Source organism: Nanorana parkeri, unplaced genomic scaffold, assembly GCF_000935625.1.
Source record: "Nanorana parkeri isolate BGI_ZX_2015 unplaced genomic scaffold, ASM93562v1 scaffold1135, whole genome shotgun sequence".
Classification (NCBI taxonomy): Eukaryota; Metazoa; Chordata; class Amphibia; order Anura; family Dicroglossidae; genus Nanorana; species Nanorana parkeri.
Genome location: NW_017307403.1, coordinates 36193 through 62950, shown reverse-complemented (window position 1 = coordinate 62950; position 26758 = coordinate 36193). Strand labels below are relative to the sequence as shown.

The 26758-nt window shown below is 43.0% G+C and overlaps 1 protein-coding gene across 2 annotated transcripts in view; it reads right to left on the bottom strand.

The window, feature by feature from the left end:
- The window catches only part of CERS1 (ceramide synthase 1), a 40135-nt gene extending 19860 nt beyond the window's left edge, over window positions 1-20275 (bottom strand). The window contains exons 1-3 of one of the 2 annotated variants that reach the window (XM_018568078.1): window positions 19690-20275; window positions 1751-1910; window positions 920-1100 (exon numbers count right to left, since the gene is read on the bottom strand). In XM_018568078.1, the coding sequence (XP_018423580.1) occupies window positions 920-1100; window positions 1751-1910; window positions 19690-19935 (587 nt within the window). In that variant the 5' untranslated portion in view covers window positions 19936-20275. The remainder of the gene's footprint in view (window positions 1-919; window positions 1101-1750; window positions 1911-19689) is intronic. The other variant, XM_018568079.1, reaches the window with a different exon arrangement.
- Between the last annotated feature and the right edge of the window lie 6483 nt (window positions 20276-26758).

The following is a 26758-nucleotide window of genomic DNA, read 5'->3' as shown; positions in this document are numbered from 1 at the left end:
TGTTGTGCTCTATGACACAATAGGAGGAGGCTGATCAGGTACTCTTGTGACTAGGTCATGTGATCATATGCTGTATAAGAGGTTTCTATTGGCTGAAGAAATTTCTGAATGCCACATTGTGAAAAAATGCTTTGATTAGAATTTTAATATAACTGTTCGTACAAAACTTTACCAGTGTAAGGCCAGCTTTATGGTTATCTGGTTTAAGAGCTTGGCAACTTTTCATATTATCAAGTCTTACTGCTTCAGACACCTGAACAAATTTGTTAATAGGTTGTATTTTAATATTTCTGTCATCCGACACTACAGAAAAGCTACTGTTTGAGACTAAAGTTCTTCTTTAAAGGCCATTAAGGCTGGGTTCACACCTAGACGTATCGAATATGTGCGTTTCGTGACGCGCGTTTTTACCGCGGTTAAAAAAAACGCGCGACAAACGCGCGTTTCCGAGGGCTACTTGGCTGTATCCCAATGGAAACGCACAACAAAAACGCCCCAGAGAAGCTCCTGTGCTTCTTTGGGCGTAGGGCGTTTTGTAGCGTGTTCATACGGCCTGTAATACGCCCAGGTGTGAACCATACCCATAGGAAATAATGGGATTTCGGTGTTTGAGCGTTTTGCAGAGCGTAGGAACGCGCTACAAAACGCCCAGGTGTGAACCAGGCCTAAGAGGTGTACCCACACTCTATGTTGGATGCAATTTATGTTATGGTGTATGCAGCAAGAGGAGCTGGAATACACAAAGGTAAGCAGGAACATTCTGGACAGGAAGAGAGTCTGGAACAGTCTAGCAGGGAGTTCTGAGTCCAAGACTTATAAGAAGCCAAGGGCTGACTCATATCACTTTTGGGTGGACTGATCCTGATCCAGTACTCTGAAGGATACTAGTTGTTTACTATAGAGGTAATATTTAACTTACCGGAAGGCATAGGAGAAAATAATTAGATTAAAAGTGACTAGATGGTGCAGAATCATGACAACAGAGTCTTTTCTCCATGCATCCAAATACAGGGTTGCATATGTTGAGTGTGCGTAGAAACTGCCTTGAACCAGATACAGAAGTGCAATTTCCAAGGGAACATCTGCTCCTGATGTCCAACCTAGGATCCATAAAACAAAGATAAAAGGAGTAAATAAATCAGAAAATGTAGAGCAAAAAGTGAGGCTGGTGTCCTATAGCCACTAACCAGAGTTTAGGTTTAAGCACTAGTATATAGTTTAGATAAAGAGATCTGCTTAAACTTAGCCCATGCTTCAGATTCAGTTTATTTTATTACAGAACTACACAGATGCATAAAGTTACCTGATTTTCGCTCATCCATTCAACTGCCAGAAGCAAAAGAAAAGCATGAGCATGAACAGTAAGTTGTAGATATATTCACGAAAACCATCTTTTATAACCATGAAGTTAAAATAATGAACAGAAAATAAAAGGAGACAGCGAAACCTGTAATGTTCCCTTTACATTAGTGGCAAGTGGAGAAATTCCCCCACATCGATGATTAGTGGAGAAGGTACCATTATATTGAAGTTCAGCGTAGAAGGGCCTCCCTTACATTTATGTTACAAGGACAAGGGCCTTAATATTGGTGGACAAGAAAACTGTCCTTTACATTAGTGATTTCATTAGAGGTTAGTCAAGGAACTCCAAACAACCTCGGAAGGAACCCTACCACAAAACTCTGGCTGCGATAGGCTGCTATAGAGTATATTGACATTTCCTATATGTACAACATATCTTTACACATACCGCGGAAGGTAGAGGGTGGGTCATGAAAAAAGTTGTGCTTGGTGAAGAAGAGAAGGTACGAGCAATAGAACCATGATGCACAGTAGAAAAGGAATTTCCAGGCACTCTCCGGAACTTTCTCTGCTTCTTTTGGCCGCAGTCGGCACCATTTACTAAATGGCTGTAAAGAGATGCAGAAAAGCATACTAAGAGTTGGTAGTCGTAAAATATATGTACAGTACATTTGTGTTAACAAAAAGAAAATCTGCTGGAGAGAGTATTGTGCTTTAAGAAGTGCTAAAATCACAATACACATGAGGAGGATTCAGAAAGCTTTAGACTCCAGCTATTAGAGATATAAACAAGGGACACAACAGTACTCTCCATACAGCACATATAGTAAGTCTTATATATGACAACATGCATTGCGAAATCTATTTACTATACAGATGGCCGTGGCAAACAGGGAAAGCTCAATTTCATTTTATTTGCAAGTGTGATTAGGTAATGCACATGCACTTAATATGTGGTACAGATATACAAAAATATACAATGACATGCACCATTTTTTAAAAACAATACTCCACAATAAATGCATGCATTTTGGTAACAGGTGGTAAAGTGCATTTTAACATGCATAACAGCAATGCACTGGTGTGAAAGAGCTCTGTAGCTAAACTGAATGTTTAAATTAAAGTGACCTGTCAGCACAGGGACAGTTGTACAGTAAAGGGATTATATAAGGATTGTATACATGCTAAAAGAGTGCTATACTTACCTTTCCGGTGGCACATTTCTTGAAATGCCAACTCTGATCCTGTACTGACAGGGTCACTCTAAAGCTGTAGCTGTAAAGAAGAATGGAAATACTTGCTTCTCCTGCTGCCCATGCCACCAAACACCACTACGATCAAGAGAAACTGCTGGCTGAAGTCTGTGCAGAAACTGACACTTCTGGGACTGTCAACCTCCTGTTTCCCCCAAAAGTATTCAGTGATTCTTCCTGCCGACTCCTACATCACTACAATGTCCTAAGGGACAGCACAGCAGATTCTGCTTGCTTTGCAACTCAATTTGTCTCATTAAACTTAGTACCTATTGCAGTGCAAAGGGATCAGTCACTGCTCAAATGACACTGAGTTTTGTAAAAAAAAAAGGGAGTCTTTTAGCATGGAATCAGAAGCGATACAATGCTACAAAAGATACAATGCTAAGCACTTAGCTAGAGCTCCACCCTCTGGCTCAAAAGAAAAATTCTATATTTTGATATGCAAAATGTTATATATACCTACAAAAAGAAAACTGATTTTTAAACATTTGGTGGAGCTCTAGCTAAGCGCATTATGAGAAATGTTTATTTTTTAAACTTTTTTTTTACACTTAACTTGATTCCTATCACATAGGGGGATAAAAGGCCCCCTATGTGATAGCCAATATACAATGACAGGTCCTCTTTATGGATACATTAGGGGTCTCTAAGACCCCTAATGTCACCTAAGGACCCCCAAAGAAGCTGATGAAGCAGAGATCTGCTTCACCATCTTCTCTGGCTATAGCAGCCAGAGAAATGACAGCTAAAGGCGGAAGTGATGTAATACACATTGCTTCCGCCTTTAGAGAGAGAGGAGGAGAGATCAATGGTGGGGGAATGCTGAACTCTCTTCCTTCTCAGTCTCAGTACCAGTGGGGGGGCTCGCACTGTGGGTGGTCATACAAGCGATCGGCCGAACGCTTGTATGCAACAGCTGGTAACTGCTGTTTACATTACCGGCGGCATTCTGCTCGTCCATCCGCCATCTGCCCATGTTTTGACAATGGGCAGATGACAAGGGGTTAAAAAACCCAAAATGAATGGAAAGTAGGAAAAAGGAAAAAAAAGTGGTTTTCAAATACAAAACAAACCCCCCATTGTTATAAGTGAAAAATACTAATAGTCAAAGGATGTAAGGGCAAAGTCTTATGAATTATTGCTCTACTTTACACACTTGAATGTGACAGCCTACGCTAACACTGCATACATCCAGCTAACCACTGTGGTATGACTGCCTCCGCTTCAAGCCTACTTAATATGTGCAGTGGTAAAGCTTGTGCTGAGTTTGTCAGTACAATGGGGTTACAGTTTCTCACAAACACTTTTTGAGCACAAAGAAACAACTCACATCATCCTTATTTAGAAAATGTGCATATACAGAATTCTAATGTCATCTCTGCACTCTTGTAACTAGGGTTGCACAGATACCAAGTACAGTACTCGGTACAAGTACAAGTACATGTACCGATACTTTTGAGCTCCAAGACTACACTAGAGAAAAATTCAAAAATTAGGAGGCAGCTGTCATTTGTAAGGAGCACACGGAGCTCCTGGGATTTGTACATCTCTGTTTTCATGTACGATTTTGTTTTTATAAATATAAATAAAGGGATGCACAGATACCAGTTTTGCGAGTACGAGTACTGGTACTTGCCGAGTACTTACAAGTACGAGTACTGATACATTTTTGTTTATTGTCATGTGACAGTTTTTCTAAAACAATACAGACTAAGGCCTGGTTGACACCTAGGCGTATTGCATATGTGCGTCTGTCGCGCGTTTGTTTTACCGCGATTCGCTGTAAAAACAATTGCGCGACAAACACGCATTTCCGAGGGCTACTTGGCTGTATCCCAATGGAAACGCGCAACAAAAACGGCCCAAAGTAGTACATGTACCTTTTCAGGCGTGGGCCGTTTTGTAGCGCGTTAGGGACGGGCTGAAATACGCCAAGGTGTGAACCAGACCCATTGAATACAATGGGATTTAGATGTTTGAGCGTTTTCTAGAGCGTTCGTCGAGCGTAGAACGCGCTACAAAACGTTCAGGTGTGATTTCAGGACAGTGGTGGAGTGCCAGAGCCCGGTCCCAGCTGCAACCGCTGCAACCCTGGAAGTTCTCATGAAAATGCCAGGTATCTGCACTGGTACTCGAAAAGTATCTGTGCATCCCTACTTGTAACCCTTTACTTTTTACATGTAATAGGAACATAGCGATACAAAGAATAATAGTCAAACTTTATTTTTTGCAAATACCATGCAAATGTATTGGGGGATATACCTTGAGAACACTAATTCAGGCGCAGGGTTGACCCAACCTGCGCAGTTTTTGGTTTGTTGCTCTACACAACAGAATTCTATTAAATGCAAAATGGCCTGATCAAAATAGTCCATAGAGAGCCTCAGAAGAAGAGATGTTGAAGCTTAAAAAATTAGAAAGTGTTACAAAAGAATCAGTTCACAGCTAGGCAGATAGTTCACTAATAGTTCACTCGGTCAGAGTATGAACACTTCATAGTAAATGGGGAGTGCAGAATACATGCTTGAGCCTTGCTCTGAAGACTTTTACAAGTGGCCATGCAGCTGCTCATCAGTAATATCACACTGGATCAAGGACAGGAGAGTATAGGACTGGCAGGGAGAGTGATCCTGGTAAGGCCCATCTCCAGGCACAATTTTTTAAAAAGTCTTACATAAATTGTAATTACATTCAAGTTTAAGTGGATGGTCACCTGTAAAGAGTAAACATTGATAGCAGGCAGGGGCCCTCATACCTTTTAAACAAAGGGTCAGTACACTAGGGGGGCTAGGCTGTGACCAGTCAGAGTAAGAAATGCCCCATTGTCAGTACAAGTTAAGAGTACCTCTGCATCTGAAGTTAAATGGAGTATAAAATGCCCCTGGAGCAAGTGGCAGGCAGAATAGTACCCAAACACTAGTAGGGAGGAATAGTCCCTATCACTGGTGTCAGTGGGATGAATAGTGCCCCATCGTTGGTGTCAGTAGCAAGAAAAATACCCCGTTGTTGGTGTCAGTGGGAGGAATAGGAATATTGAAAAAGTCACCCGTACTCCAAGATCAAATGTGCTGAACCATCGCATCACTGTGTTTGCCTGATGAAGGGACCATATTCGGTTTCCGAAATGTTGCTTATTGCACTGTGTCACTATGTTTGCCTAGTGTCTTAATAAAAAGGATGTTCAGCAGATTTGACCTTCGAGTGCAGGTGAGGTGACTTTTTCAATATTCCTGTGATTTGCGTGGTGCCTTCCGCAGGTCATATCTAGGGCTGCAGCTAACGATTATTTTCAAAAACGATTATTTAGCCGATTATTAAGTTCGATTAATCCAAGTCTGAACAATACCCTTAAACATATGGGTCTAGCCATATCAACAACTCCCTTCCCTTATCCAAATTATAATTTGCTTATACCAGAAATGCAATATGTACTTCATATAACCATTTTTCTTTTCAGCCCTTGCTGGGCCTTTGCTGTAACTCGCAGTTGCCTGTTTGTAATATATATAAGGAAAATATTCCCAGCCCTTGATGGGCATTTGTTGTGACCTGCAATTGTCTACTTGTTATATAAGCAAATCTTCTCAGCTCTTGACGGGCCACTGTTGTGACTTACAATTGTCTGCTTGTTATCTTATAAATAAAGAATTTATAAATAAAATAAAAAAAGTTCGATTTATCGGTTAATCGGATGAACAAAATTGATCCAGTGATGCACTACTAGTTTGTATTGGGATTGTAGTCCAACATGGGCGCAAGCTTGGAGCGGTGGAAGTAAAAAACAAAAGTGTGCCATAGCGACTCAGGCCGGGCCCCCCTGTGCCCGGGCCCCATAGCGGCCGTCTAGGTCGCTATGGCGATTGTTACGCCACTGTGTGGTGTGCAATATGACGAAATGGAAAGTGTAAAATTATACAGCAATCAATGCAGAATGGCAGCGGCTATAGAGGATTACAAATCCCAGCAATAATACATTACACAGCACTATACAAAATACCACCAGCTATAGAGGAATACAGCAAATCCCAGCAATAGTACATTATACAGCGCAATGCAGAATACCACCAGCTATAGAGGAATACAACAAATCTCAGCAATAGTACATTATAGCTGGCGGTATTCTGCATTGCGCTGTATAATGTATTCTTACTTCGATTTGTTGTATTCCTCTATAGCTGGTGGTATTCTGCGTGCATTGCGCCACTGTATAATGTATTATTGCTGGCTGGGATTTGTTGCATTCCTCTATAGCTGGTGGTAAATTATTGCCCTGTATAATTATACCAAAGTCCAAGTCCCATTCGCACTGCCACAGTCTCAAAACCACAAAGTATGTGGTGCCCAGGTGACCACACGGATGGCGCCGTGCAAAACACTAATAGTAAATAAGAGTAATTCACCGGCACACACTTGAAAGGTTTTTAAAGTATTGATATGTTTATTCAATACCCAATGTCACATACTGTCATACGGTGCTAACGTTTTGGGTCCGCACAGGGATCCTTCATCAGAGCGACAGGGATGAAGGATCTCTGTGCGGACTTCACACATGGTTATGCAGATTAGGTAGGAGTTATACATCACTTGTGAGATTCAACACAGGATTTTCTATATGTACACATTTTATGAGATGTACTAGCACGTGTTTTTTATTTTTTATTTTCATCAGCACAGGCATTGTGCAACACAGGTGTTGTGTATGACACAAAATTGTGTATCCCTTTGTGACAATTTCACAGTTTATACAAATTGTTTCACATTTTAGGAATATCATTTTTGAGTTTGAAGCGCAGTGCTATTTTATTTGTTTATTTTTTCCTATAATGTACTATTGCTGAGATTTGTTGTATTCCTCTATAGCTGGTGGTATTGTGCATCGCGCTGTATAATGATTATACAGTGCAATGTAGAATATACCACCAGCTATAGAGGAATACAACAAATCCCAGCAATACAATATACATACAGTGTATAATGTATTGCTGGGATTTGTATTCCTCTATAGCTGATGGTAAATATACAGCGCAATGTACTATCAGCTATAGAGCATACAACAGTTCCCACTATCCCAGCAATACATAGAAAAAATCCAATCGCCATGTGTGTGGGAAGGGGGGGAGCAGGCACCCTTACTTTTAGATGCGGGATCGTGGGCCTGTCAGGTGCCGTTATCCCTCGATCGTTGGCGGCCTGGCGTGCAGCGGCGCATCAGCAAGCTCAGAGCGGGGAGGAGAAGAGGTGTGTCGTCTGGTGTGCGGCTCGGGTCGTGTGTGGAGACGCGGGCAGGGTAAAGTAATCGATAGCCGACTAATCGATGATGGAAAACGTTGACAATGTTTTCCATCGTCGATTTTAATCGACTACATTGATTAGTTGTTGCAGCCCCACTCATATCAGCACCCACTTATTCTATGGGATTCCAGTCTGGAGTGCAGTGGATCAATTACTTCAAGTGGGCTGAATAGATCCCATCCTTGGTGTCAGTGGGATGAATAATGCCCCTTTGTTGATGTCAGTGAGAAGAATGGTGCCCCTTTCTGTTGGTTTCAATGGATGAAAGAATAATGGCCCATTGTTGATGTTGTTTAGAGGAATAGAGCCCAATCATTGGTGTCAGGGAGGGGAATACTGCCCAATCATTGGTGGGTGTACGTAAGAAGAATAGTGCCCCTTACTGTTGGCTTAAGTGGTAGGAGGATTAATGATTAATTAGTGGTTTAAGGACAAATAATGGACCATCGATGGTTTCAGTGGGAGGAATAGTGCATAGTCATTGGTTTTAGAAGGAGGAATAGTGCCCCTCAATGTTGGTGTAAGTGGAGGAGAAATAATGGCCATTGTTGGTGTCAGTAGGTGGAATAGTGAATTCCAAGTGTGAATCCTTGGGTGAAACTTATGAGGAAAAACAAATCTATAAACAGACCCCTATGTTCTTTGTCCAAGTCTATGTATATAGCAGTAAAACCCAATAGGGGTTCTAAACTTTTCTCAATCTATCTGAAATAAGAAAAAAAGTTTTGGCTGGGCATATACTTTAAAATTATCCTTTGCACACCCGATAAGTCTCCATAACAGAGCACATTAAAGGACAGGAGTTTAACCATTCCCAATAGTATAAAAAACTAAAATGGAAGCTTTGGCTATATATGCACTTGAAATAATATATGCTCTACTTCCAGGCATAACGTGTAGCAATTCAGGCACAGATAACTAAAATGCTATAAATAGTGAATTGTTGTACATGTTTCTGTATTATTTCTGGTTATATGTCAATCTGTAGAATTGTTAGGATTAGACTGGGTTGACTATAAAGTGTTGTGACCTCAGTAAATTGTCTTCATAATTACTCTGTTGACTTGCAAACAGGTCACTGATTGTGAAATAAAGTGGAGACAATTGTACAAGCTAGTGCCATACCTTTTATTACACCCAAAATAATGAATACCCTGTCCATCTAGTGTAAGCCAGGAATCCTTTCTGACACCTCTAACTCATTCTTCAGTTAAACGGTTATTAAACCCTAGCAAGCAGTAGATATATGCAAAAAGTGTTAAAAAAAATACTTACCTGTGTCTTCCCCGCGTGCTCCCGTCCGAAAATGTGAAAATGCTCGGGGGGGCGCAAAGCACCTTGGGATGGGCGCATGCGCAGTTCACATTTTTGTTCCGGAGATGAGGAGAGACACAAGGTAAGTATATGGACGTGTGCACCCGCATGCAGACACCGTGGGACAGGACGTGCCAGAAAGGACAGAGGAGTCAGCGCTGGATCGGAGACCCGCAGCAGCGCTGGAGGGACAGATGAAAACAACAGGCAAAAAGAAGATTGGAATAAGAAACATAATTTAAGGTAAGTGCTAACATTAACATTGGGTGGAGGGAAAAACATTTTTGACTTTAATGTCACTTTAAGTGTAATACAGATGATGGTGTCAGAATCACAAATATTTAGCAGGTGTAAGGCTGCATTTATACTAAAGTGTGAGTGTAGCCACGTGATTTACAGGTATTTTTATGTACTACTTGGAGTGGGAACGCCTGGGTGTTTTGTTATAGGTGCTTAAACGCTCAGGTGTGAACAGAGGCCATGGAAGACAATGGGAGTTTAAAAGTTGAGTATTTTTGAGTATTTTTATGCTTCAAGCTACAAAATGCTCAGGTGTAAACAGAGCCTAACTTTTCACAGGTATGTATTTTAAACTGCAACTCAAGATCAAACTTTTATTTTAGTTTTGTACAGATTAGAAAGGATTAGAACACCTGTCAGGTTTTTATTGCTGTCTGTGTCCCCATTCGAGAGATTCGCTCTGGTGACCGTTATAACTACGTAAAAATGAAAGAAAATCAGAAATTATGGGTTGTCAATAGAACAGGAAGAAATAGTAGGGACACTAGTACTGGTGATCCTGCTGACCACCAGGAATTTCCCTCACTTTGGAGGGATTTTCTCTCACTTTCCTGTTGTGGCTATAAGACAGGAAGTGAAGAGAAATGTTCCCAATGGGACACAGATGGCTATAAAAAGCTGACAGGGGTTCTAAACCTCCCTTATTCTATCCAAAACTAAAAAAAAACATTGGCTTCAGTTCTACTTAAACTGTGCATTTAACTGTTTAACCAGAGATCCGCTTTAACTAATGTTTCTGTTTTGCATGATAGGTTCTCTATAAAATAATACCCAGATATGCTCTGTGCTGCTCTGCCAGAATTCAGGTGACGTGCCGTGTTTTGGCGTTGTGTATGTCAATTTGGTCAAGCTATAAATTTCTTGGTCAACATATCTTGGATTTAGCAGCCCCTGGAAACCAGGTAGGCATGACTTCACCTACACCTTCACCTTGATAAACCTGCTTACACCTTCAAAACTGTGCTTGTTCATGCACATCTATATTAAACACCCTTCCTGTTCAGGACATTTTTTTCAGTATTCAGTGCTGAGATACCTTGACTGACATTTGTGCAGTCATGCAGTGGTGTACCGAAATGCATTTAATATCAGTTTTAATCAAAACAAGGGATGCACCAATACCGGTTTTTCAGTATCGGGTGCCGACACTGAATACTAATACCGGTGCTTCCGCTGGCATAGAGCAGGCTTCCCTGGTAATCAGGAAGCCGGGCAATTGGTAATGACATCAAGCCCGGTTTCCTGATTGCCACAGAAGCCAGCTACATGTTGTTTGGCCTGCTTGATTGTGATTGGCTGGGAAACCTGCTTCCTGGCCAATCAGGAAGCCGGGCGGCGAGTTATGACCTGATTGACCGGGAAGCTGGCTTTCCAGCCAATCAGCAAAGAGCCGGCTTCCCGGCCAATAAGAAAACCAGGAGGTGGGTCATTACTTGCCGCACGGCTTTCTGATTGCATGGGAAGCTGGCTCCATGTTCCCCTACGGCACTGCCAGTCAGAGGAAATTTTCATCTCGACGTAAGTTCCAATATCGGGGAAGGTATCGGAGCATTTGGGTGAGTACGAGTACTCGCCCAAATACTCGGAATCGGCACCGATACCAGTATCGGTGCGCCCCTAATCAAAACATATTTGACTGTGCTAAATAGAGCTTCTCACTGGTCAGCGCAGTCATCTGATCACGTTGACCAATGAGTGCTTGCAATTTGCGAGCGAAATTCAAAATGCATAGGGGAGGACTGCGCTGGACAGCAGTACGGGGGACAGATAGGTAAGTGTAGCCAGGGGAGTGGTGGTTTGGGAGAGACGGGGGACAGATTTCATCGGGTAATTTTTATTTTTCCATATTACCTGGGAAAATGAACTTACCCTTTAATACACATTGTGTGTGTGTGTAAGAGAATTCTGCTGCCTGGCTACCACCATGGAATGGCGGCGGCGGCAATCTCAAAGCACATGCAGAATGTCCTGCGCATGCGTTTATTTGCATGCAGATGGCGCGGGTAGGGGGGTTGGTTTAAAAATTTTAATTCTTTTTTACTTTTTCATTTTTATATATTTTATTATTTATTACTTTTTTAAATAACTTTTTAATTTGTTTTTACATTTTTAGTTATTTTCTTTTTCCACTTAATGTTATTTCTATCACATAGGGGATTAAATTCCCCCTGTGACAGTTTGGAGGTGACATGTTCTCTTTATGGAACCTGCCCTCCAACACAGAACAGATGTTCTGTGCAGTTCCTGACAGCCGAGACATGTGGCACTATGATTACAGCACCACGGTCTCAGAGAACACACAGAGAGCCCGTAAAGCAGACGTTCTTCGTCTGCTCTATGGGCTCTATGGCTGAGCCGTTGTGTCGTAGTTTTCGGGGTCCCCCAGGAGAGCAGGGGACCCCGAAAACCACAGCGAGGGGTGTGAGCAGACATGATTGCAGCTGCTCAATTTGATCATATTAGATCACTTGTACTAAATAAGCGGCGGCTCCACAATGTACATTCAGCTCTGCTTGTCCGGAGGCAGGCTAAATGTACATAAAAACTACTCGCCCGGCGTCGGGCGATAGGAATTCCACACCCCTGCTATAAGAAAACATTACCGAAAATTTTGAAAACAAAACTGTTTTCCATATGTTATGTTATGAAACATTTGTTGTGTTTGTATGTGTATGTACGTGGAGAGGGGACTTTAAAAAATGTTTTTGGTATTTTTAATTTTTTTTAATATGTGACTTTAATTTGTAAAGTTTTTTTTTTTACACTTAACTTTACTCCTATCACTTAGGGAGCTAACATTCCCCCTAATCGACAGCACAGATACAGTGACAGGTACTCTTTATGGAGACATCAGGGGTCTATTAGACTCCTAATGTCACCTAGGGACACCAAAAAAGCTGATGAAGCACAGATCTGCTGGAAGTGTCCTGATCTCCCTCCGATTTAAGTGCAGGGACCTGCTGTGTCAGTCCCAGGCCCACACGGTGGATAGCAGAGCCCAGCATAGCTGGCAGCGGCGGCAGAGGGGGTTCTATAGCTGCCCGAACACTTTTATGGAACAGTCATTGCCGACAGTTTACAGTTTCAAGTTTCGTGGCAGCGGGAAAGACGTTTACAATGTCAACTTTCCCCCAACGCGGCAAGCAGTTAAAGACTACACATATACTGTATATAGGGTTGCCACCTTTTCTTTAAGCGAAACCCGAACATTGTAGCAACACGTGGACATTTTTGTGGGAGAATGAGTGGTGGCTTATTCATATGTAAATAGCACACTTGAGACTATTTTTAGTGGTTGCCCCTGTCTGCCTGACATCTTGTGTCCGGGTTTCTGCTGCCATGAAACCCGGACACAGCATTCAAAACCTGGACTGTCCGGGTGAATCCTGGACAGGTGGCAACCATAACTGTATACGTCCCAATGATCTGCGCTCCTAGTCTCTACATACTAACATATAGAACAAAAGCTGCTGTGCAAAAAGCGAAAAAACTCTTTTCAATATCAATCTCAGCAAATGCCCAGCGCTATAAATTACTAAATTAAACCTCATATGAAACAATATATAATACAAAAACAAAACACATAAAATGTTTAAAATAATATAAAGCTTCTATGATGTCCAAGAGTGTGTTCAGTGGTCCATATAATAGAACTATACAGTAAGTCAGCTGAATTATAAAATGTTCCACCATGAGTGATACCTCTCCCGTCTGCGCGTGATACCACTCTCATTGACCGCACTCACCAGATAAGGTGGACCATTGTATAGAAAATGGACAGAAAACGCTCAAGCAGTTGCTAGTTTCCACTTCAGACAGGTCCTCTTGAAATGCTGTACCACCAGTAGTTACACCACTCCTTTTTATTCACCGAGTTTTCACCAAATGCTCAAAAAAATTTTGAGAAATCCATAGTGTAATCCAATAAAAGCACACATTATTTTAAAATAAAAGATTAAAAACACTCAAAAAAAAGCGAGACTGCATAATCACCACAAAAAAACTCCACATTTCCCAGCTTCACTGCCGGAGTTTTTTTTATCCGGCCGGCAGTGATCGGCCAATTACCCAATCACTGCCGGCCAGGCGGTGATCGGGTAATCGGCCGGCAGTGATCCTGGGGAATGAAGAGTATTTTTGTTCAGTAATTTGTAACGCTGGGCATTTGTGGGAAAGACCACACATAACAGATCTCAGTACAACGCCCTCATTTACATGGATGCCCACAGGTCCAGGTACACTAAAACGGGTATAGCGGCTGCATCTGTATGGACACAAGTGGGATACTGCCACAAGAATCTGCAAGTTCTTGCTGCAAGAATCCCCAACCAAAGCTTTGAACACCATGTGCATGGAGACTTATAGTAAACCTGTAATAAATTGAAAGCGTTTAACCAGTGCATAAGATGAGAACAATGGATAAGCAGGCATTTTTTGAAAACCACAAATAAAAACAAAACAGAGAGAGGTGACTAAATTCTTATGCAAATCGCAACTTATTCCTGCAAAGTCTAATTTGGCCTCCCCTTTCCCACTACCTTTTACAGGAAAAGGTTTTTCACCACATGCTCAGATATATTTCTTATATTCCTGACAGATTTTCTACCACTCAGGCTAGCAGAGGTAGGGGCAGCACTGGGAGTCAGTTAGATATCCTGCATTCACATGATGTGCTGACAGGAAATAAGTGAGTGGGATGGGAGATGACCTGGAGGCAGTGTTGCTTAAAATGTATTTCAAGCCATCAGCCTTTTCTCAAAATTGTTGACAGAGTGTGGAAGGCTGAGGCCTCGTTCACACCAGACACAGTCGTTCCGGCCCGATTCTGGCTGGAATGCACTGCATCGCATTGCAGCCGGCTCCCTATATTGTTGGGCAGGAGGGGAACGCAAGGCACATCAATGCCTGTGGTACAGTCTGAACAAAATGTAGCAAGCACTATTTTGTTCGGACCAGAACGGACCGCAGGCATTGATTTGCCTTGCGTTCCCGTACGGCCAATCGCATTGCGGTCGGAGGGCAAGGCTACGGTGCCATTCACTTCAATGGACCAGCACGCCCCCTCCTGCCCCGCAACATAGTGAGCCGGCCGCAAAGCAGTGCGTTCTGGTGTGAACGAGGCCTCAGAAACCCTGCCATTTGCAGGGCTCCTTTCACTTCCTGTCTGGTAAAACTGTGGTCAGCAGACCAGTAAATGAGAGAAAATTTATCTGACAGAGCCCCAGATAGCAGTAGCAATCCAACAGTTTTGCTTTTTTTTCCCCTTCTTCATACAACACTTGCATTTTTTCCCTTCTTCATATACCCCCAGGGAAAAAAAAAGTTTTGGCTGGACAAAGCTTTAACTGCAAGTACGATCTGCCTGTCCAAGATGGGCAGATCGTACGAGATTTTAATTACCTTAAAACCATCGCACAACGAAAGTCGTGCGATGGTTGTAAGGTGTAGGGCCAGCTTTATAATACTACTAACAGGTGACTGTGGAATATTTAGTAGCAAAGAAATGTCACGGAATTGACTTATTGCACAGGTGGTAACCTATCACGGTACCATGCTTGGAATCACTGAGCTCCTGAGAGCGACCCATTCTTTCACAAATGTTTGTAGAAGCAGTCTGCATGCCTAGGTGCTTGATTTTATACACCTGTGGCCACGTAGGTGATTGGAACACCTGAATCCAATGATTTGGAGGGGTGTCCCAATACTTTTGGCAATATAGTGTATATATCCTCAGAATGGACTTATTCTGTACCCTTTATTGGAAAATAAGGACAAGCTATGAAAAGAAAATTATATAGACTAACTTCTCTATAAATCAACTTGGTACCACTGAGTAAAATCAAGTTGCTATGGAGACACAGAAGGATGCCAGTGCATCTGCGGGCAACTATTCTGCATCTGCAGACATCCAGCTAAACTCACATTGCTATTTCCTTATCTCCGAGTGTGTGTGTGTGTGTGCGCACACTGACATCTGGACTGCATTTGCATCTTGTTTGTGTTGTTTTTTGTGCTTTGGCACATTAGTCCTGGATCAGTTTACAGATAAATAACCTCCTTTATTGACTCATGTGCAGTACATACCAGTGGAAGCAACTCAAGCTGGACATACACCAATAGAATTTCATTCTAACGTTCGTTTAACATCGTTTATCAGAACATTTGATGATGCCATCATTAAGTCAACTCATTTTTGTTTATACTTAGATAGAATCCCAGGCCGCTGGCTCTGTCCAGGCTGCTAGACCAGTCCCCGCAGCCTCTTCTCCCCTGGGCTCTGGTGGACTAAGCACCGCTGACATTGTGACGACTAATGCAGGACATGTGAGGACGCCACAGGAAACATTCCAGAGCGGAAGCAGAGGGAGAGAGAGGTGAGCACAAACTGCCCCGGGACCAGGTGAGTAATACAGCTTTATTTAAACCCCCTAGACCAGGGTTCTCAAAGTGCCGGCCCGCGGGCCAAGCCCAGCTCTGCCTGCATGCTTGGAAGTAACCTCGGTCAAAATCATCATGCATTTCTTTTAAGCAAAACTGAAAAAACAATCATTTTCTCCTGGTATTTGTCACTATTAAAAGGTTTTTCCAGGAAATATTTTCTTTGTTATGGACTCACTCTAGATCAGGGGTCTCAAAGTACCGGCCCGCGAACCAGTACTCTGTGGCCCGCAGCCAGCTGGCAAGTCGGGCACACGGTAGTGCCTGACATGCGGGAGCAGCTACATCTCTGTCGGATGCAGACCGCAGAGCTGCTCCTGTCAGCACCAGCCAGAGCTCTGTCAGTTCTGAGCCCCGGCTGAATGATGGATGATTAGTAAGGTCTGCACTAGACCTTACTAATCACCACTAGATCACCAGGGAACGATGATGTGCCTCCTCCCTGCAAAGATGGAGGGAGGGGGGAGGTTTATTATGTGTTCTGGGGGCTTGGGAGGGAGGGGGGAGGTTTATTATGTGTTCTGGGGGCTTGGGAGGGAGGGGGGAGGTTTATTATGTGTTCTGGGGGCTTGGGAGGGAGGGGGGAGGTTTATTATGTGTTCTGGGGGCTTGGGAGGGAGGGGGGAGGTTTATTATGTGTTCTGGGGGCTTGGGAGGGAGGGGGGAGGTTTATTATGTGTTCTGGGGGCTTGGGAGGGAGGGGGGAGGTTTATTATGTGTTCTGGGGGCTTGGGAGGGAGGGGGGAAATGTATTATTATATGTGCTGGGGGGCAGTGTATTAAATGTGTGCGGAGGACTTGGAAGGGGGGGTGAAGTGTATTATGTCTGTGTGGGGGGAGGGAGTGTATTAATATGTGTGAGGTCACAGGTCGGCTCACATTATGAGGCTGGGTGAAAATCACTCGCCTCATAATTCTCCTTTAATTTGAATCGGTGACAGTTGCCGCTTGTAACATGTGCATACATTCAAACTGGTACTGTAAATAGTAGCGGCCCCCACGGGACTACAACATTTGTCCAGTGGCCCCTGACTAAATTGAGTTTGAGACCCCTGCCCTAGACAAAACGAGCACTTAACCCTTCCAGTGCAGGGGGCAGACCCACTGCAAGGGGAAGTTTGTGATTTTCCCAGAGCTCTTCTTTAAACACAAGTTAAATGAAGTAGCATCTGCTGCAGCTCCATTCACAATGAAGGTTAAAGTAATATTAAACTCTCAAACAGGGTTCAATGATAAATCCAAATCAAATATACATTGCCCAGCAAAGTATTTCTTTACATTTATGTCCATGTTCTTACAGTTATCATGCTTCCAAACATCTGGCTCCAACTCTCTCAGCTCTGCTTCTCTGAATTTCCTTTTCACTATAAGATTACAAGGGACAATGTAGTCTGCAGCAGATCCATCTACTAGCTTGGAGAAGGGAGGAGTGAGCAGTGGAATGACTTGCCCTGGCTGTGTGTTTGTGGAGACATACACGAGGGTGGCTCCATAGGACCCTGCAAGAGAAAGGAGTCACCCTAAAACAAGATATCAGGACCAGTGCTCAGAGGAGCAGCTGTTTCTGCAGCAAATAAGACGTTTACACATCAAGAATCAGCATCCATCGTAAGTGATTTAATCAACATTTGAAAAAATCTTAGAAACCTTTAATATCACTTAAGTGTGCCCAAAAGCAAGCAGGATGTACACGTAGCCAAACGCCAATGTGCACAAAGGAGTCATGATCACCAAAGGCAAACACACCTGAATAGGATCTGCTGACTCCAAAGAAACTCAGCACGAAGCAGATCAGACGCAGCCTCTAAACTGCCAGGTGTACCTCTCTATTAAAGTCAATAGAATTTTGCTGATCTGCACTTGACGTACATTTCAAATGCAGAACAAAAAAGGCTTTCACCATGAGCCCTAAATGTTGTTGCAAGTGAACTGTACGCTGCATAAAGTGGTGAGAAGGAAGTATTGGGAAATAACACGTCTGTACCGAATACCTGTCTATTAATAGATTACAGGCTTTTTATATTATATAGGTTCAACTTGATGGACTTGTGTATTTTTTTTTCCTATGTAACTCTATTATAGCAGGACATAAGAGGGGTGGCCATTTTAACCTTATGAATGTGAAATTAAAAGAAGTTACCTCTATACACCTTTCATAGTGATGCTCACTATATACACTATACTGCCAAAAGTATGGGGACAGGGACACCCCTCCAAATCATTGGATTCAGGTGTTCCAATCACCTACGTGGCCACAGGTGTATAAAATCAAGCACCTAGGCATGCAGACTGCTTCTACAAACATTTGTGAAAGAAAGGGTCGCTCTCAGGAGCTCAGTGAATTCAAGCGGGGTACCGTGATAGGTTGTCACCTGTGCAATAAGTCCATCCGTGAAATGTCCTTGCCTGACAGCATTGTGACATATGTAAAGTTTGGTGGAGGTGGGATTATGGTATGGGGTTGTTTTTCAGGGGTTGGGCTTGGCCCCTTAGTTCCAGTGACGTGAACTCTTAAGGCATCAGCATACCAAGACATTTTGGACAATTTCATTGCTCCCAACTTTGTGGGAACAGTTTGGGGATGGCCCCCTTCCTGTTCCAACATTACTGTGCACCAGTGCACAAAGCAAGGTCCACAAAAACATGGATGAGCGAGTTTGGGGTGGAGGAACTTGACTGTCCTGACCTCAACCCGATAGAGCACCTTTGGGATGCTTTAGAGCGGAGACTGCGAGCCAGGCCTTCTCATCCAACATCAGTACCTGACCTCACAAATGCGCTTCTGGAAGAATGGTCAAACATTCCCATAGACACACTCCTAAATCTTGTGGACGCCTTCCCAGAAGAGTTGAAGCTGTTATAGCGGCAAAGGCTGGGCTAACTCAATATTGAACCCTACGGACTAAGACTGGGATGCCATTAAAGTTCCTGTGCGTGTAAAGGCAAGCGTCCCAATACTTTTGGCAATATAATGTGTTAAATTTTGTTTGAGAACATGTAGCTAGGTATTCTTTGTAGCTAGGTATTAGGTATGTGGCTTTAAATTTAGTGATCGCGTGAAAGCTGCATTTTAAGAGGATTATTTGTCAATATTAGGGGATAAGAAATAGTATAGTAATTGAAAGCAATCAGTCGCATATCAATCCTCCATGATGGTCAATTATCATTGGTTATGGGTCTACTAAAGGAAGAAAAGTTTTCATCCCTGGCAACCAGCAAGATTTGTTTTCGTGGTTCAATACAGTATGGAGGACTAAAAGAGAGAATGTGCTGAGTCTTATGTGTCTAGCTATCTCCTCCATATTTTAATAAGGAGATTGAAAGGACCTTCTGTTTCTATTGTGATGGCCAACATCATGCAAGACTTACACCTGCTCCCCTCCTCTTACATTCCAGCTCAGCTTCATGCACATGGTCCACTGTACACATGTAGCTCCCATTCATACTTGAACATGAGTTTTTAGGCTTTTTTTTTCTTTGCGCATTTTTTTTTTTTTTAGTTTCAAACGTTTTTGTTTTAACCTATGGAAAGCTAGTTACTAGGAGGTAAAGATGGTTTTCAGGAGCTCTCATTGCGACTCTCAAGTCCATGGGGCCAATAAACTTGCTTCTGCCCGAAAAGTAGCTCATGTACCTTCAGAAGCTTCAAGCCACAAGCGACACAACACTCAACTCTGAACTGGCACCACTAAAAATGATGGGATTCTTCAGGTTGAGTGTTGTCGCGCTTTGGGAAACACAAAGGAAAGGTTCAGGGTGATTGGGGTCTTAAGGTGGTGTTACTGACCTGGAAGATCCATTTGGTGGTCGCTCTTCGGAGACCCGTCAATGCCAGGGCACACACAACCATGCACAGAATCTCCATCCAGGTGAATTTGGCATGGGCTTGTAACGTATTCCAAGAAGATGTCAGGCCACAGTCTTTACATTCTTTCAGAGCACCAAGGAACCGTTCCCCACTCTTGATGAGAAGGTCCACATACCCTAAGGAGGAAGGAATCTGAATGTTCTGTATTTTATGCTCTTGCTCCATGACGGACACAATTACAATCGATTACTTTGTTCTTCTAAAATACTGCTGGCACTGTGTTTTTTCCTTTTTTTGACGAAAGCTGCTCCAAACCGGCTTGGTACATTAATAAATAGCACAAACGCAAGGGAAAGAACAAATGCTGCAAGTCATCCATAAAAACCTAGCCATCCATCGAGGAGCAGGGATTTGCAGAGACATCAGCCACCCTTTGGCAAGCCTGAACCCCTGTAGAACATGCAGATGGGAAGGGGTGCTCTCTGCTACCTCTCTTATTGCCTTATCTCTCTAGATCGTATGAGCAGAGCAGTGGTGCAGGATGTGGTTGTAGCAGTAAAGGGGAGACAAGACAGCTGCACAAGGGGTGATGTACATGGGAGGATGGGGGGGCTCAGAGCCCCCTAGTCTTCTCTCTTGCTGGAGAATAAGGGAGGAGGGGGTAGCTGGTGCAATGAATCTCTTTCCTTCTGATTGGAAGAATCCAGTGCAGCAGGGCAGGTTCTAGCAGGGAGGAGAGGAGGCTGCTGCTTGCTGTCCGTTCTGTATGCAGATGGCAATCAGATCTTTATAGGAAATCTGAGCAGACAAGCAAGCCTGGCATCATGTGGGTATCTTGCACTGAAGAGAGGACTACAGCAAGTCCTGGGTACGAACCAACGCAGTCTGCCTGCTAAAAGGGAGCTGTCAGCTTTCTATATTCTCAGCACGTTTGAATGGAGGGGCGGGGACACCAGGGAAGGAATGTCCGGCAGCCAATCACTGTCAGGAGAGAGAAGGGGGACAGCAGTCACTTGATGTGAGAGCCTTCAAGTAACTGTAACAGAGGGTCAGCGCTGACCGGCAGACATGAGTGACAGGCTGTATACTGGTCTAGAGCAGATGTGTGTATGCTAGGAAAAGTCATGGACACAGACAGCACATTGTGATACCATAGTAGTATAGAGACTTCATTAGACATACTGTATATACAGTATACACACACACACAATTTTATTTATATATTATATATTTATTTTCGATAAATCAATAGCCTTTGCTAACACCACCCTTAGATGTAAAAGATACATTCCAGCTTTTGCAAAAACTAAAATAATAATAATAAAAAATGCACACACATTTATTATTATTATTATAGAAACATAATTTATTATTATTAAAGATTAAAATAAAAAAAATGTGCATTTATTATTTTTTTGCACAGCATTGCAACAGCGATTAATGGATGGCAACTGGCAAGTGTAATGCTCAGGCTCCTGCAGACTGTTCCTCCTGTCAATGTCCATACCAAGGTACGGACATTCAGTTGGAAGTATGAATGGAGTACAAGCACAGTGACGTCACCTCATTTGCAACTGAGAGTCCCTCTGCCGCAGTGGCTGAGGGGACTTGTAGACTCTCAATTCACAGATCCTGTCAAAGGTTTTGTAAACGAATGACAGGCAGAGCTGCACTGGATTCAAGTAATAACGGGAGCCTTCAGGGAGAAGAACCCCAATCAGGTAATAGGGAGGGGCAGGATGGGGGGTTGTGATCAGGTATCTTGTTACACCTTGAATATACATATGATTTGAAACACTAAGGCCTTGTTCAAACCAAATGCAGAGCAGATCCGGTCAGGTTTCTGCACACGCACGCTAGTCTTTTTGATGCGTTTTTGGTAAAAAAAAATAATATTTTTTTTCCAAAGTTTAACCACTTGCCGTCCGCCTGTTGTAAAAAAACGGACGGACGGCACTGCAGCATTGGTGGGTTGCCGTCTCCAGACGGCATTTTTTCCGCTCGCGTGCGCCCCCTAGCGGGCACGCACGGGCAGTAAAGACCCGACCAATGCAAACACCCGTTACCGGGTGTTTCACATATAGACGATCAGCGGCTCCATAGCCCGCCGATCGTCTATATGTGCTCGTTTTTTCGCCCCCCGACCCCTCACCTTCAATCCCGGGATCCGCTGCCTCATCTGTGGCCCGGGATCAGGGACGGAAGGGCGTCAGGAGGAAGAGGAAGGGAGATCAGCTCCTTGCTGACCTCCCTCCGGGCTGTGAATGCAAAAGTGATGTCTATTACATCACTTCCGCATTCACCTGTCAGTCATCTGGCTGCTATAGCCAGAGAGAAGAAGCTGATGAAGCAGATCTCTGCTTCATCAGCTTCTTTTGGGGTCCACAGGTGACATTAGGGGTCCTAGGAACCCCTAATGTTTCCATAAAGAGGACCTGTCAGTGTGCCTTTGCTATTATATAGGGGGATTGTTATCCCCCTATATAATAGCAATAACAATAAGTGCAAAAAAATATATATAAATAAAAAAAAAATAAAGTAACACATAAAAAAATAAAATAAAATAAAAGCCACATATAAAAAAAGGGGAAAAAACCCCCCCAAAATGTTTAACTCCCCCACCCCCACGTTTACGCGCCTATAAACGTAAATACGCGTCCGGTGCCCCAGCGCGCAAAAATTACAATTGCGCTACACATGTTACATATCGCCGCGAACGTCGCAGTGAGAGCAATCATTTTAGGGCCATCAATCACTGATAACACTAAACTGATGAGCGGTAACAGCTTTTAAAGCGTCGCCTATGGCCAATTTTGGGTATTATCGTTTTTTGAGGTTTCGCGCGCGCACGCAATTTTAAGGCTTGACATGTTTAGTGTCTTTTTACCCGACGTGACCCCATCTTTTATATTTTACCAAAAAATTGGGTAATAATAAATGTTTTATCATTTAATATAGGGGAAACTGTTTTTTTTTTTTAAATTTCGGTAATTTTTCCTTAATATAGTAAAAAAATAAAACCCCCAGTGGTGAATAAATACCACCAAAAGAAAGCTCTATCTGTCCCCAAAAAAGGGTATAAAATTCATTTCAGTACAGCGCTGCATGACGGAATAAATGTCAGTCAAAGTACCGCAGCGCTGAATACTGAAAAATGGCCTGGATGGGAAGGGGGTTTAACACCGCGAATGTCAACTGGTTAAAATGGGCTTTCAGTGCGTTCCATGCATTTGCATGCATTTTTGATGCGTTTGCAGGTCCAGAGCAGGTAAAATAGGGCCTGCTGCAGTTTTTTCACCTGCCCTGGACCTGCACGCTGCGATATGAACTGGAGCAAAAAATACCATTGGAATACATTGGACGCAGTTTTGATCCGGTCTGCAACTGCTCTGCTCTGCGCTTGGTGTGAACAAGGCATTAGGGTTAGTTCACACCAGATGCAGTTGTGATGCAGTCCGTTCAGTGTGACTGCTGCAGCCAAAATACATTACAATGCTTTCCTATGGGCTTTCTCGTGCTCTATTCACACCATTGCAGTCCGTTCAGATGCAGTCAGAAACAATACTGCTTGTCCTATTTTACTTGCATCTAACTGCACTAGTAAACAAATTTAAACGCAACAGAACGCCTGCAAAAAAAAACCAACAGAGTTGATTGTGGCATCATCCAGGGACATAACAAACGCGTCAAAACGGATCGCAATACAACTGCGCAGACGCACGCAGTTGTGATGCAGTTTCTGGTGTGAACTAACCCTTAAAGCACATGCAAACTGCAGAAGTCTTCTTTTGGCAACCAGGTCTTCTTTGGCATCAGCTTCTCTCTTCAGTTAAGCTTTGAAAATGAAAGAGTAAAGCTGATTGGTTGTCTGTCTGTTCCTATTTTGATGGATTCCCCCCTGTGTATGATCAACTGTTGGCCTTTTTTGAAATAAAATCCTTGTTTTCACCTTTTCTTCATCCTTTGTTGCACCTCGGTGCTGCTGAACTCCTGCATTCTACATGGGATTCCTCATGGTGACAATAGTGTACAATGCCTTAGAGCTGCAGCTAACGATTATTTTCAAAATCGATTAGTTAGCCGATTATTAAGTTCGATTAATCGGCTAAATAATAAAATAAAATTTAAAAAACGGCTCCAGTGATGGACTACTAGTTTGTATTGAGATTACACTCCATCACAGGAGCAAGCTTGGAGCGGTGGAAGTAAAAAAGAAAAAAAATAGTGTGGTGTGCAATATATGCGGTGAATGTGAGGCGGGGAGGAGGTGCGGCGTAAAGAGCGTCCATGCAGGCGGGTCTGGCAGCGGCGAGTGTGAGGTGGGGAGGAGGTGCGGCGCATAGCGTGTGTGGAGCCGTGAACAGGACCAACTGATCGGAAGCCGATTAATCGATTGAAAAAGTTGACAATTTTTTCAATAATCGATTATGTCGATTAGTTGTTGCAGCCCTACAATGCCTGCATATTGTATGTTAAAGTTGAACTGCAAGATGTGTATTCTTACTTCATTCTCTGTGTGCTTTGTGTAGTTCTTCCAAGTCTGTGCAGTAATAAAGTGTGAGACTTTTCCTATGTGTAGAAGCTTCCTGTAATAAAGACCAGTCAATGCTGCTCTCTCCTTGTGCAGGGTGACTGGTCTTGTCCCTGCCGCTCCTGTAATTTTCAACAGGCAGCCTATAGTGGGCGAAGCCTGCTGGTCCCCTTCCACATCTCTGCACAGGGTATGTAAAGCACAGTGATAATGTCACAACTACTTTTACAATGTAATACCTGGGCTTGCAAAGACATTAAGTGCACAAAAAGTGGATTTATATCCTTTCTGATTTTTAAGGAACATACATTACCTAAAGTTTTTGAGCCCAGAGAGATGCCCATAGGGATTCATAGGATTTCACTTCTTGAGCGTTTTTTAGTGCTTCGATCAGCACTGAAAAACGCCCAGGTGTGAACCCAGCCTGACATTTTCTTTTTAATAACATACTTGTTTTAACTTTTTTCATCCTGTGTTGCAATATCGGTGAAGATGATCTCCTGCATTCTACTTGTCTACATGCAATGGTTGCATGGTAGACATGTGCTATTTGTTTAGTTCTGAATTGAAATTTGGACAAATATCGGCATATTCAGACATTAGGATGCATCAGAATATCCAAAAGAAAGAAATAATGAATCACAACGTATCTGAATTTTCCAATAACGAAATTTGGATGCATCCACATTTTTTCCCCGAATGTCATTCAAAATGAACTTGTTAAATTCTAACGTTATAAAAATAAAACAGCGTGGAGTCCCCTTTACCAATTCAAACCATACCCTTTAGATCTGGTAGGAATTTTAGGGGGGACCCAACACCCCCAAATATCCCTTACCAAGGGCAGTCAGTGAACAAGTGCACCACAGCATGGCTGTCAATGGACAGGTGCATCAGCAGTGTAACTGTGTGGGTAAGGGTGCACTGGTAGCGTGGAGGTCAGTGGACAAATATAGTGGTAGTAAGAAAAGAAGTGCCTTGGTAGCATGGTTCACAGTGGACAAATGCACTTTGCAGTTAGTGGGCAGATAAGCTGCAACAATTGTAGTAAGTAGACAACAGAGCCAGTAGCATGGCGGACCTTGAACAAATATGACAGAAACAAGGCAGTCAGTGAAAAGGTGCACCAGTAGCCTGATAATTAGTAGACAAGTTGGGAATAAGGTGGCAATCAGTGGTGAAATGCACCAGGAGCATGACGGACAGTAGACAAGAATACTCTCAGTGGATACAAGCACGAGTAGCATGTCAGTTAGTGAAGAGACACTGTTCATGGAGAGTCACAAAGCTGGGACCACACTTTTGGTGGTTGAAATTTGTACACCAAAGCACCTTTGATTCACTGCCTTTAGTATCCCTCACCTTTCATGACTACGTCTTCGCACATCATTAAAACAAACAAATGTACATTTACTGTATGCGTTTTGTAATATGAACATCTCTATTTCTCATAGATGTTACTACTATGGTAGCTGGTACTGGACAAGTTATTTATAGAGTGCAGTTTCTTTTTTCCTAGTAAAATTTAAAAAACAAAATCAGAGGAATTCATAGAGTATGGTGCAAGGTCTCCCCCACACAGGAACAAAGCATGGGCCGGTTTCACTCTGCAACCCCTGTAGTAATCCTCCAGCCTACTCTCTAACATGACAAGCTATAGTAGGTTCAGAATAATTTGCTCTTCACCCTCTCTCTGCCTTCTATATTACATTGACTTCAGCTTAGACAGTTAACCCTTGTGCCAGCTTTACAACCATCGCAAGACTTTTGTCTTGCGATGGTTGTAAGGTAATTAAAAATACGTACGATTTTCCTATCTTGGACAGGCAGATCGTACTTGCCATAATCGCAAGCCCACCCCGCTCTGGGGCGTGATTTCCGATGACCGCAATGCTGAACGGGTAGTGTGCGCTTGCGCAGACTGGCCCGTGCAGCATTTATCATACCCTGTTTCCCCGAAAATAAGACCTACCCTGAAAATAAGACCTAGTACTATTTTTGGGAATTGCTAAAATATAAGACCTACCCTGAAAATAAGACCTAGTTGTGACCATTCCCATGGTCGGTGGTGGCATAAGGTGGAATTTGAAGAGCCGCAGGAGAGAATCAGCGGTGCCAACTAAGCCAGTGCTAGAGGAAGAGAGGCGTCACCGGAGGGAGCAGAGCCGCATAAGCCGATTCCTCCTCTATAGCGCCGGCTCCTGTCACAGGCGGAGTGATACCAAATGCACTCCGCCTGTGAGGAATCGATAGTGAAAGTGCTCTTCGCTCATTCTGGCCAGCGATTGGTTATCACATTGCTCTTGGAAAGGTACGTCACCTCTAATTGCCCTGATCATCATATTTTTGTACACAAATACATGTAGACTTTTCTACATGAATAAGTGCGAATTGTTGTACATTAAAAAAAACAAAAAAATAAGACCTACCCCGAAAATAAGACCTAGTGTGTTTTTTGTTTTTTTTTGAGCCAAAAAAAATATAAGACAGTGTCTTATTTTCGGGGAAACACGGTAG